The following is a 13,025-nucleotide window of genomic DNA, read 5'->3' as shown; positions in this document are numbered from 1 at the left end:
CCATCTTTGCCTCCACAAGGGGGCAGCCACGATGCACATTTCAGTGGCAAACAGCTGGTTGCACAAGGGCAAGGGTTGGCCACCAAAATAGCAAGATTTTCTCTTTTAAGTAATTAAAAAACTCAATAATTCAAAAGCCATAATTAGTGTGAACTCAAGACAGTCCTTAATAATGTCAACCCACACCTTTTGTAACCCCTGTTTTAAGAAGAGCACATACGCAATGATTTGTAACGTGATACATGTTTACTGCAGGATGTTCACTGTTTATCAAAAATAATCAGGAGATGGTTTGTTTGTTTGTATTTTTAAGCTTTGCAATTATATCAGCAGGAGCCACAAAAGTTCTTAAAGAGCTGCAGGTGGCTTCGGAGCTGCAGGTTGCAGACCACCTGCATGAGGGGAACTCCTCCTCCCTGTACATATTCATTTCTGCTGAGATCAGGTGCTGTTTTTGTTGTAAAAAGTTTTGCTATCACATTCCAGCAGCTTTACAAAGTTATGTTTTTCATCAGAACACTTGTTATATGTTCTCTTTTCCATAAGTTTTAGTACCACTGGGATATTGACTTGTGAAAAAATAATCACTAAAATCTGTGTTCCAGTCAATGACTGCACTGTAACGCAAGCAAGTTGATTGGGTAGGTGAATTTTAAAAGGTTATCCAGATAGTCCATCTTTGACTTGTGATTGCAAAATAGAGCCAGACAACTGAAGGTTGTTAAAGATCTGATGCGTCTCTTCCTCAGAGTAGAATTTCAACTTTAGTGTCATTCTTAAAAGCCACTTGAATATTGAAATCCTTGGGTGAAAGGTACTGTAAGTATAATGCTCTAGTAATAGTAGTAGAGTACAGGTTGAAACTCTTTAATCCAGAAGTCTCTCATCCAGCATCATCAGGCATAATTTTAGTTAGGTGGACAATCACTTATCGTGGGTGTGGCCAAGTTTTACGTGGTCCCATAAAGTTTGTTTCCAGACACCAGTCCTGGCTGTCAGTGTCCTGTGCTGTTAGGCAGATCTAATTTACCCCTACATGTCTTCTGAGAGCCTAGTAAGCAGTAGAAGTGTTGGTAATGTACTAGAATATATTGGCCTCCTGTCATCCAGCAAATTCTCTCATCTGGCACTAGTCATGTCCTGAGGGTGCCAGACAAGAGAGGTTCAATTTGTACATGGCTGTAGAGAGAACAGAAAGAAGTAATATCTTAAAACATACTATGTCCTATTAAGACAGAAACTGACTGTACTTACGTATGTTTATTTCAAGAGTATACTACACAGTAAACCCCCGAGGTAAGCATGTCTCAGGTTCACCTGACTGCTGCCCCTGCTAGGAGTGGGGAAACCTGAACGACTGGGCTGCCAACCCTGACAGTGAGGTTTCCCTGCTCCTATCAGTGGCGGCAGCCTAGAGTCAGGCTGTCAATTGCTGCCACTCACAGGAGTGGCAAAACTGACCAAGGCACCAGCCCTGGTCAGTTTCCCGGTTCCACAAGCAGAGGGGATCTGGGAGCCAGAGATGGTGCCCTTGTCAGTTTCCTGGCTCCCCAGAATTGCATGGGAAATTTGACTTACACAGGAGTTGCAAGAACAGAACACCCATGTAAGTCAGGGGTCTACTGTATTCAGAAGGCTAAAACATACTTTTGTGCAGTGAGGGAGACATTGTGCAGATAGGCATGTGTTCAGCTCAGCACTATTTACTATTATGGAAAGGAATTGTTGGATAAAGGATCTTTTCTTGTTGCTGGCAGATTATAGCAGTCCCTTTCTTTGCAACTGATTGTCTCATGAGTCCCTTGCAAACAGGTGTCCCAAAGTGCTGGATTATGTAGGGTTTTTGTTTGCTTGTCATTGGGGGGTAGGAGTGGAGGAATTTGGGCAGGCAGAGGCTGAAGGAAAACTTAGTAATGAAAATTTCAAGAGATGAAGAGTCTGAAAATAGCTGTCTTAGCAGAAAAGTCACATTCATGTATCTAGTATCCCTGGAATATTTTGGCTTAATGTTAGGTATGTGTTTTTCCATGTCATTCTGAATTTGTAAGTCTAAATGTACATACATCTTCAGCTTAGTTTTGGGCTCCTACCTGAGAAGAAGTGCACCCTTCTGACAGTTAATTTTTGCTACAAAGATGATTTCAACAATTTTTTGAAGTTTGCTGTGAATGGGCTGTAAATCTTTTGTTAGTCATGGCATTGCGAAATTAGCCACCAGTGCCTTAAAGGGCTTAATGAAACACTACACCACCACTGCAACACCACCTGGACATTCTGCAAATGGGCTTAATGGATGAGACATGAGGGCTGTCTCAGAATTTCAGTGCTGCTGTAAGGTGCTGTGAACTGACCTACTCAATTGTCTGCAAAAATGGGACACCACGGCAGTAAAGGCTTCTTGACCCCCATATCATTCAGGGACCAGAAGTTCAACCCTTGGCTTACCTGAAGTGTACTACAAGTTGAGCCTCTCTAATCTGGTACTCCCATGTCCAGCAACATCTGTAATCCATCAAGATTTTAATTACCTGCACGACCACTTATCATGGGTGTGGCCAAGTTTCCTGTGGTCCCATAAAGTTTGTTGATAGCCACCAGACCTGGCTCTCGGTGTTTTGTGCTGTTATTTAGCTCCAGGTTAACCCTAAAAGTCTTCTAAGAGCCCAGTAGACAGTGGATGTGTTGGTAATGTGCTAGACAATATTGACCTCCCCAGGTCTGGCAAATTCTCTCATTCGGCACCAACCAGGTCCCAAGGGTGCCACACTAGAGAGATTCAACCTGTACCAGAGTGATAGTCATGCATATGAGCAAGTCATCGGGGTATTTGACTGAAATTACACACAGGCCATGAAACAGCAGTGAGAAGGTAATGGCTTTGGGTTACTGCCTACTTGGGCTGGATTTGAAGTGTTGACAAAAAAAAACAAACTATTATTTACAGTATCCTGGATGATCCATTATCTAAGCTTGTCATAAGCTGATTTCTTTTTTTCCAAATAGTGCCCTAAACTTAGTAAATGGCTTCCACAATTCTGTAGAATCTGTGTCTGGATTTAAATGACTTAAAACACAAAGCTGTGCTCTCTCCCCTTCTGAGCTTAGATGCTGGTGGACTCAACCAGCAGCAAATTAGAGAAATGACTGTATAGCCGTGTTTGCTGAACAGTGTCTGATGATTGATTGTTGCTTTTTTTTCTTGATACAGGATCCAACAGCTGCATCTATCTCAGACAGAGACTGCGATACAAGGGAGGGAGAGACAGTAGCCATGAACTACAAACCATCCCCACTTCAAGTGAAGCTAGGTGAGTCTCTGCGTTAATGAAGAGTAGTAATCTTTTTTTTTTTTAATTAAAAACAAAACAAAACAAAAAAACCCACAAGCTTTCCATAGGAGTGCTATAGGATTCCAGGTATGTGCTATAGGATTCCAGGTATGATATACATGTCTGTTACACTGGAGTCCTCCAGTCAGGGACAACAACTTGTTTAACAGGTGATAGATTTGACTGAACCCCAGACAGGAGGGGGCCCTCTTTTCTGTTACTCCACTGGGGCTTCTAAAATGTAAGCTAAGGGAGCCCCTCCTTCTCAAGAAGATCTGCCAGAATGGATGGTGTCACCTTTGTCTCTGAAGAGGGGCATCAAGGTGAGTGACACAAATATTTAGTGCTGATAAAAAAGTTATGCATGCAAAAGTATTGGTGTGAAATTCAGCTGCTGTCCTGAGCTAAGCTGAGGCTTTCAGTTCACTTAAGGGGTCTGATAATCACACAACTCTGGTGGAATTTCTCCTCAAGCATAGTTCTTAAGTGTATATGCTGTGCCTGTGCAGATAAGTGTCTGTCTCATGGGATCCTTCCTATATGCAAACGTATGCACTGTTTCAGCTTAGTTCCAGACAACGGCTGGATTTCATCTCCCAATGGCTTTTATAAGAGTAGCATTTTATTTCACCTAAATACTTCTCACCTTCATAACATCCTTTCTGGCAGATTCATCTGAGAACATCAGACACAAACTTGCCTAACAAAACAGGCACATTAGGTATGCTAGTTGAGGGAGGAATCGGAGAGCTCGCCACCAGAGTTTGGGTAGAAATATGGTCGGTAATGCATATCTCAAACACGTGCATTTAGACTCCAAGCTTTACTTAATGGCTGTGCCAAGAATTTGAGGAGTGTTAATTGATATGGGGCAGAATGGGACTAACTTGATGTCTTGAGCCATTGCAGCAGTGCGTTAATCCTCATCAACTGCTGCTACTTTAATTGTTCACTTAAAATTGTCAGACTTACAAGATATACTCACAGTTCACTGTGGCTCACCTTCTTGCTTCCACCCTCATTCCCATTCCCCTACCTCTTCTCTGGTCTCTCCTTCATTTTTCTTTCTGGTATAGGTCTTGATCTCTTCAGGGCCAGGACTGTCTTTTTAATCTTTTCCATGTTCCATGCAAGGTTACGGTGCTATAGAAATACTCAGTAGCTTTCCTCACATGCCTGTTGCATGGGACATTTTAGAGGCCAGGATTCTATACCTATTGCAAATTGCCAAAAGTATAGTGGCAATAACTTGAACATTGATAAACCATAAGCAATTGTGTTAACATCAAACTCAGTCCTACAATCTGACACTAGACTAATCTGTCGGCTGTCTTTTTTTCTGTGACTACACAGAACTCCAGTAGCCACATGAGCATTCTGGGAATATTGGTTCAAATGAGCTCAGTTTAAATACTGACTCACCGTGAACCAGCTTCCGGAGCCAGCAGTGGTTGGGAAAACTGTATTGGTAGTATCCTAGGATCGGGAGTGTATAGAAAAATCATTGACATGTCCAGCCCCTGAATGGCCTCCTTATTTGGAAAGGTGTTCCATTCTGTCTTGTGGCTCCCCTATGGTAGCTGTAATGCAGATGCTCAGGAATGGGTGTTTAAAAACAGCAAGAACCTGGTGATTGCACTGGAGTTTTTGATAATTCTGCAAAGGCTGAGATTGATTTGAATGTACTAATACCATTTAGTTTTTTCTCAGGCAAAAATATTGTGGGATTGTATTTCTAAAACACAAAAATGAGCTATAGTTAGTTACATGGAAATATCACCTGGTTCTGATGACAAACCATAGGCATTTACTTATGATTTGTTACCCTGACTCCTTAATAAAATTACAGCCTTGTATTTGTTTCGTGTGTATTTGCTTGATATACATTCTGATTCTCCTACTGTATCTTGTATCACTGTGTCGGATTATGAATTCATCGGGGCAGGGTCTTTGCCTAATATGGTGTTCCCAGCTCAGTTTCACCAGAAGGTTTAAAACAGAGCTGGCACCTCAAGCCTTGGTGAAAAAGGAGAACAAAATAATCCCATGGTGCAAATCCCAGAGTTTGATATCTATTGGAAGACAGTCATTCCCCATGTGAATTCCACAATATTCTGAATTGTTTTTATGATCCTTAGGCCACCTGTCTGTCTACTTCACATTTCTCGTTCCTTTTCTATGCTGAAATCCTTGCAGGCCTGCTGGCAAGGTGAGGGGGCAGAAAAAGGACCTGGGGTGGCAAGCTTCCAACAGCAATGAAGGGCTGGCAGGAGATGGCTAGCTTCAGTCCCATCCCTTCTGCCCAAGGGCACAGAGCTGCTACCTTGCCCTCCCCGCCCCCAATCTTTCCCAGGAACCCAGCAAGTCTGTTGTCACCCTGGATCTTCTGCAGAATCTTTGGTTTGTCCTACCTGTGTTTCAGATAAAACGGTGGTGTAAACATGTAGAATTTGTAAGGAACTAGTTACTGGAGCTCCACATTGGAACTTTATGTAGATGGATGAGAAATCACAGGAGTCTTGGTGTCTCCAATATGCCCTGATTTCATTCTCCCGCCTGGTAGTTTGGATTTGGATCTGGATCATCTAGTATGGTTTCGAAACTTTCTTTCTCCTACTCTCAACCCTGCCACAAGTAAGCAAAAGTAAGCTATGCAGAATTTCATGCATGGCTAGGAATTATCGTCACTGCTAGGGCCTGGATAGTAACAATCACAGTTTCAGGGTAAATTTATTCCTATCCCTTGCTCTCATGATCTACTCCAAGACTATCCTCTCTGGACTCAGTCTCCAGGTATCACCTGTGTCCAGTCTATCTAAAGGCCAGCACATGGATTTTACTCTCTCTCCAAAGGCTATGACCAGAGCGTTGCCAGCAGTTACGAGTTACTGCACAGCTCATGCTCAGCACACACCTTTATTCTTAAGGTAAAAGCACTATAGGGAAGACTTCAAAAGTCCCTGTACACCTGATGAAAACTTAGCAGAGGCCACCCATCAGTCTAACAAGGCCCTAATATGCTAATATTTTTACAGTTCCTTCTAGAAGGATGGGATCCCCTTGAACAAAAAGTCCCATCCATTTGCTGGATCAGAAAGAAGTCCTGCCTCAGTTTAATCCCAACATTTGTATCATAAGGTGTCTTCATCATTTGGACTGAGGAAAATCTAGTTTGAGCCAGCGCATGTGAGCCTTCCTGGGGTGGTACCTCCCTGCGAGTTGGGAATGGAGCTTACAAATTGAGTGATTTTCCCCGTAATCACATACCCCCCCCCCCCCCCCCCACACACACACTATTCATAGTTTCTGTCAGAGCTCTGGCAGTCCTACCTATCTGGAGTTGCAGCCATAAACCAGCCATATACTTCCACAGTATGGTCTCCAAAGATACTGCCAGAGGTGGCAGTACCGCACTGCAGAACTTCCCTGCCAGCTATTTCCAGTCTTCATTCAATAAGAATTACAGTTGATGATGATAGACTTCTGAATCTGACCTGCTTCAAGGATGTCTTGACAGTGTCTAGTGAAACCTCAAGAGGAGACCTGTATATACAAATCTGTTGGTTCTAGAAGAAGTAGGAGATTTCACTGGGTATGTACGATAATGAAATTTAGAAGGCAGTTTAGTGGAGCCTTAGCTGGTGTAATTAACTTTTTCCCTCTCTTGGCTTGGCATGTAACTTTTTCCATTAAGCACTGGGATGCAGTGAGTTAAATTCAGAGGTCACCTAATGTCAGATGCTCAGGTGGAGCGCCATGTGCTCAGTGCTGCAGTCTTGAGAGTTATTATGGTATTGTCTGGATTTTTATTGAAAATCTGCTTGGTAGAAGTGACCTAAATTGCAACAACACTAGCTAAATGATCCGCTCTCGTCATTGCTCTTGTTTTCCCTCTGAGCTTCGATCTTCTGCTGGCATTTGTCTTAATTGTAAAACATACAGCGGCTGATGCTAGACAGCCCCACCAGAAGCAAATGTCACAATGTAGTCTTGGGGGTTGCCATCCTAGCCCGTATTTTCACAAAACAAAGCAAGTGGTCCTGTGGGGACCACAAAGGCTAACAATTTTATTTGTTAGCTTTTGATGCAAGCTAAATAGTTCAATGATGTAATTTAACACAATCAAAAATGGTGCTTGCTTCTTGAAGCAAGGGTGGTCTTACTACCAGTAACAGCAGAACTATTCCACAGGTTAATTGGGTACGAGCTCCTTCCTACTGGCAACTGCATTGCAGGCTATTTTTTTCTTCTCAGTAAGGTATTATTTGGTTTACTCTGAGCAGACCTGTTCATCAGAGCTCGTACTGGGGAGGAAATTCTCCTTTCAGCACCATGGGCAGGCAAGAGATGTTGAATGGCTACATTGAATGGACATGGTGGGAGGGGAACATTGGGGGAAAGAGAAGTGGCATTTGCAGAGGGGAAGAGCTGTTGGGGACCGGAGCTGTCCAGACAAACTACTGATGGTGTTCTGTGTTAAATATAGTAAGCTGGTTAGATCGCTAAGGTCTTGTCTCCTCCCACTTCCCCTCTGTTAATCCTATGGCTCCTCAGACATTGACAGGGACCTGACGGGATCCTACTAGAGGCTGTCACACTTGCTGCTTAATTTGCCAGAGGGCTTGATGTTCACATCCAGGGACTGCTGAGCAAGCTGCAGCTGTCACACACAGTAAGTGAGTGGGACAGGCAGTCAAGTCAGAGTTTCACATGGCCATGTGGGAAAAGGGGAAAAAAAAAAAAAAAAAAAAAGGAGGGGCTGACATTACTGCCCCCACATCTGCCTCTTGCTAATTGCTTGTTTTTTTGCGTATGCCACTAGCTTGTTTTGTGAGCAAGAATCCTGGGTTCTTATTTATTCTGTATTGCTAGAGAGGAACTCAGACTTCTGGGTATGGTAGGGTCTGATCTGATTTTTGTGTTTCTGTTTTGATGTTAATTGTCATCTGCACTGAAATGCAGAAAACACTTGAACTTTATTTGTTCTGTCATATTAACATGTTAGCTAACAAGCAGGATTCCTGTAAACCGCAAACGTCTCCTCAAAATAAACATTATTTAGAGCATGTAGTTCAGCCAGTGGTCATTGAGCTTGTTTATACTTGGGACGGGGAGGTGGGGAAAAAAAAAACCAAAGTGTTCACACAGCCAAGCAGGATACTTGGAAGTAAGAGGGCTTTTCCCGCAAAATAATTACTCCAGCTCTGCGCACAACTTTTGCTGAACCCTCCCCTCTTTCAGGGTGAAAAAGGAACGCGCATGAACAAAGCATAGCTATTATCATCTCCTGCGAAGGCTCCTTTAGCAATGCTGTGGCTGTGAACTGTGGCTGTAAGCGACAATGCTCCATTTCAAAGTGCTGTGGCGGTGTGAATGTGATTTTACGACATGATTTATTTTGGCATTAGAATGTTGAAATAAGTCATGTCAAGAGAACCTGCAGTGTAGACATAAGACTATCATTCGAATGCAGAATTCCTGTCTCAAGGTTGATGCAGCACAATGTCCCCCCCCAAAGGGGTAGCATTAAGCCTAGCTTTCAAGGTAGGCTCTGGCTTGGTGGAGAGCAGAGTTAATTGAGGAACTAATCTATTTGAGGAAAGAGGCCTAGCTGATGCATATGCTATGGTATTAGCTCCTACTGCTTACCTCTTGAATGACATTGATTCATGACAGAGATTGCATTGCTCTTCTGTGGGGAAGGAGAGGGATTGGAAACGCTAATCGATATCAAATGAGAATGACAGAGTCTTCAGCACTCGAGATAACAAAATCTGTATATCTAGTCTGAACCACTGCCCCGATAGAGGGTAGCCTTCCTTTCACTATACAGAGTGGTCCTCAAAATTCTGATTTTTCTGTTTTGGTAGCCAGTTTAATTATATTTGTCGCTGGAAATGCAATGGATGTAGTATTGCTTTTAAAAAAGCTCCTTCAAGCAGCTACATAGAGCATATAGCATTCAAGGACATAGCACTATGAGCATAGGCTTGGATGTAATGATAGAGGACAAGTGTTCAAATTTTGCTCAGCTAGGGGTTTCTCTGGCCACTTGCCACAAGCTGAAGAGCTGCAACTAAATTATGCAAAATAGGGCCAATGGCAACAGCCCTTATTTGCAACAGAGAGACTGCAAGGCCCCCACTTGACCATTTCCTTCTCGGATCAAGAGGAAGAATTGCATGCTGGGATATGTTGTTTGTAACCAATGCATCTGCATGTTGACGATGAGTCCAACTGCTTTCCTGGAACTGAATGTCTCAGTACAAGCCTGTTATTCTTTGTTCCTTTTCCTTGGTGCCTCTTTGCTGGCTTTTTATTCAGAAGAACCCAGTGACCTGAATCTTCATATGGATAATAGAATAATAAGCAGAGGTTGTAAGTAGCTGAACAAGTCCATACCATTAATGTATCCTTTTGTCAGGACCCTCAAAAACCGTATTATTCCCCACTGTTCTTCTGAGACAGGGCAATTCATGCTAATTAGGCAGAGCAGCTGCTGTTTCTGGGAACAAGCTGTATCGGTGGATTAGAAAAGTGCTTTTAAAATAAGAAATTACAACTCTTCTGCTAGCTCCAGCTTTATTGATAAAATACCAGGTCTCCAGATCCGTAACTATTTCTGTTGTGACCAAGTGACATCATTACTTTAAGTGCACAAAGCTATTTGCTTCCCTTGGGAGTTACCATTTCCTCTCCGGTTATGGCTGTGTTGCATGCTGGCAAGGATGAGTAATATAGAAGCACACCAGCAGTATAGTACAGCTATTGATTGTCTTCATGATGATAAAAGTGCAGCCTACCACTTGGAGGCCTCCTGGGGATGAGAGCAATTTATTTAAACATTATTTCATGTGTTGTTGCTCCTTCCATTTGTAACGAATTGTGCATACAATTTACTGTAGCCTCCTCCTGGCAGAGTTTATCCAGACTGTATGAGGCGGGGGTGAATCTATAAAGCTCTATACCTTGAGGTGTGGTGGGCCTCCTGCAAGCAGTATAGGGATATGATGGTAGAGAGACGCCACTTCAAAACATAGTGGTGATGCAAGAACTCTTGCAAGATACTAGGAGTTGAGCAAAGGGAAGCAAAAAAGAGGTAAATGGGATTTGCTGTCTGCCACAGACGCAAATGAACAACAAGGTTGTAAAGTGAGATTAGAAGAGAAGAGTGACTCCTTGGAGGCCTGCAAGATCTAGGGGCTGTCTGAATTGAAGGAATCAGACAGGTAGATGAGGGTGAGGAGCACTTCAGTGAGAAGAAAGAGGTGCAAATGAACGTTCTAATCCAGGAGGAAAGGCACTGAAGTAGATTAAAAGATTAGTAAGAAGGTACTGACAAGGAGGGTGGTGAGTTTGCTAATTATTTATATAGCATTTAAAAATATGCTAGGCACAGAAGAAGACACTCATAAAATTTCCCCATCTCTTTTTTTTTTTTTAAACAAGTGCTCTTAGAAATTAATCAGAGCAGCCAAATGTATATATGCCAAATAAAGAAATTAAATGGAGAGTCCATATTTCAAGCTGAGGCCCAGAAGGAGGTGTCATAACTGCGAAGTATGATTAAAATCATAGTCAAGAAGTAAACTTTCCACAGCTCTGTGGAAAACTAAACACCTCAGACAACACTACAGAAGTGGTGAACAGGAATGCCAGTTATACCCAGAGTGCAAGTAATGTGACATATTGTACCCTCATTACTTTTTTTCCCCACGTAGGCCGTGTCTACACGTGCCCCAAACTTCGAAATGGCCACGCAAATGGCCATTTCGAAGTTTACTAATGAAGCGCTGAAATGCATATTCAGCGCTTCATTAGCATGCGGGCAGCAGCGGCGCTTCGAAATTGACGCTCCTTGCCACCGCGCAGCGCGTCCAGACGGGGCTCCTTTTTGAAAGGACCCTGCCTACTTCGAAGTCCCCTTATTCCCATGAGCTCATGGGAATAAGGGGACTTCGAAGTAGGCAGGGTCCTTTCGAAAAGGAGCCCCGTCTGGACGCGGCGGCAAGGAACGTCAATTTCGAAGCGCCGCTGCTGCCCGCATGCTAATGAAGCGCTGAATATGCATTTCAGCGCTTCATTAGTAAACTTTGAAATGGCCATTTGCGTAGCCATTTCGAAGTTTGGGGCACGTGTAGACGTAGTAACTGTAATGTTGCTAAAACATTCTGGAGAAACCAGTCCACAAAGGGAGCTTCTGACCTGTACACATCAGGAGTTATTTGGAGAGAGGCAGCTCTAGCTGGGTTGAAGGGAGAGATTAATTCAGTCAGTCAGCAGAGTCTGTGCTGAGACGGCTACAAAAAAGGTAGAAGGAAGAAATTAGCACCAATTTGTTCTGGTTTCTGTGGACTGAGCTCCCTTGGAAGCAGGATTCACCAACCTATTTTGCATAGTATAGTCCGAATTACCCAGATGTTACTCTTCCTCTTGTAAGCACCCTGTTCTTTCTAATGTCTTTTTAGATAGGGGAGCTTCTCCATATCACTCAAGGGAGGCAAATAAAACTCTGTAACTAACTTAAACTGGTCCCAGAACAGACCCCACAGCAGCTGTAGGCAGTCATTCTGCACCATTTTCTGCATTTGATTCATGAGACATGAGGGTTAACTTTTTTGTCTGTCTGATCACAGTTGTGTTTTCCATTTTTGTTCTCTACACCGCATGCTCAGTGAGCTGCAGCCTGCCACCCCTCATGGCTTTTATTGGTACTAAAATGGTGGGCCAGCAGATAAGGATTGCATTGAGTAGGAATAATATGTATCTGTCAAAGAGAAAAGATTGCTATTCGTCATTCTTAACTACCGTTCCTAGGCAAAGATGATTCTGATGGTACCCTAGAAACCTTCATGTCCTCCCTCTGAAATCACAGAGGATCTGATGGACCTAGTCTAGACTGAAAATGAAAGAATCAGACTCCTAGGGCTGGAATTATAGAATCATAGAACACTAGAACTGAAAGGGACCTCAAGAGGTCATTGAGTCCAGTCCTCTGCCCCCTTGGTAGGACCAAACACATAATCTTCCCTGATAGGCGTCTGTCTAACCTGCTGTTAAATATCTCCAGCGATGGAGATTCTACAACCTCCCTAGATGTCTCATGCCAGTGATTAACCACCCTGACATTTAGGAAGATTTTCTAATATCTAATCTCAACCTCCCTTGCTGCAGTTTAAGTCCATTGCTCCTTGTTCTATCCTCAGAGGCCACAGAAAACCATTTTCTCCCTCCTCCTTGTAACCCTCTTTGAGGTACTTGACCGCTGTCATGTCCCCTCTAAATCTTCTCTTTTCTAAACTAAACAAGCCCAGTTCTTAGTCTTCCCTCATTGCTCATGTTCTCCAGACTTTTAATCATTCTTGTTGCTCTTCTCTGGACCTTCTCCGATTTCTCCACATCTTTCTTGAAATGTGGCACCCAGAACTGGACACAACACTCCAACTGAGACCTAATGAGCGCTGAGTAAAGCGGAAGAATGACTTCTCATGTCTTCCTCACAACACTCCTGTTAATACATACCAGAATCATGTTTGCATTTTTTGGCAACAGCATCACAGACTCATATTTAGCTTGTTGTCCGCAATGACCCCCACGTCCCTTTCCACAGTGCTCCTTCCTAGACAGTCGTTTCCCATTCTATATGTATGAAGCAGATTTTTTCTTCCCAAGTGGAGTAGTTTGCATTTGTCCTTA

The 13,025-nt window shown here is 43.1% G+C and overlaps 1 protein-coding gene across 2 annotated transcripts in view; it reads left to right on the top strand.

Annotated features, from left to right (window-relative positions):
• The window catches only part of FAM219A (family with sequence similarity 219 member A), a 153,722-nt gene that overhangs the window by 74,896 nt on the left and 65,801 nt on the right, over positions 1 to 13,025 (top strand). For both annotated transcript variants that reach the window (XM_074995858.1, XM_074995857.1), the window contains exon 2: positions 3,209 to 3,308. In XM_074995858.1, the coding sequence (XP_074851959.1) occupies positions 3,209 to 3,308 (100 nt within the window). The remainder of the gene's footprint in view (positions 1 to 3,208; positions 3,309 to 13,025) is intronic.

Source organism: Carettochelys insculpta, chromosome 5 (assembly GCF_033958435.1).
Source record: "Carettochelys insculpta isolate YL-2023 chromosome 5, ASM3395843v1, whole genome shotgun sequence".
NCBI lineage: Eukaryota > Metazoa > Chordata > Testudines > Carettochelyidae > Carettochelys > Carettochelys insculpta.
The sequence above is the reverse complement of the archived record's forward strand: the minus strand, read 5'-3'. Positions and strand labels throughout refer to the sequence as shown.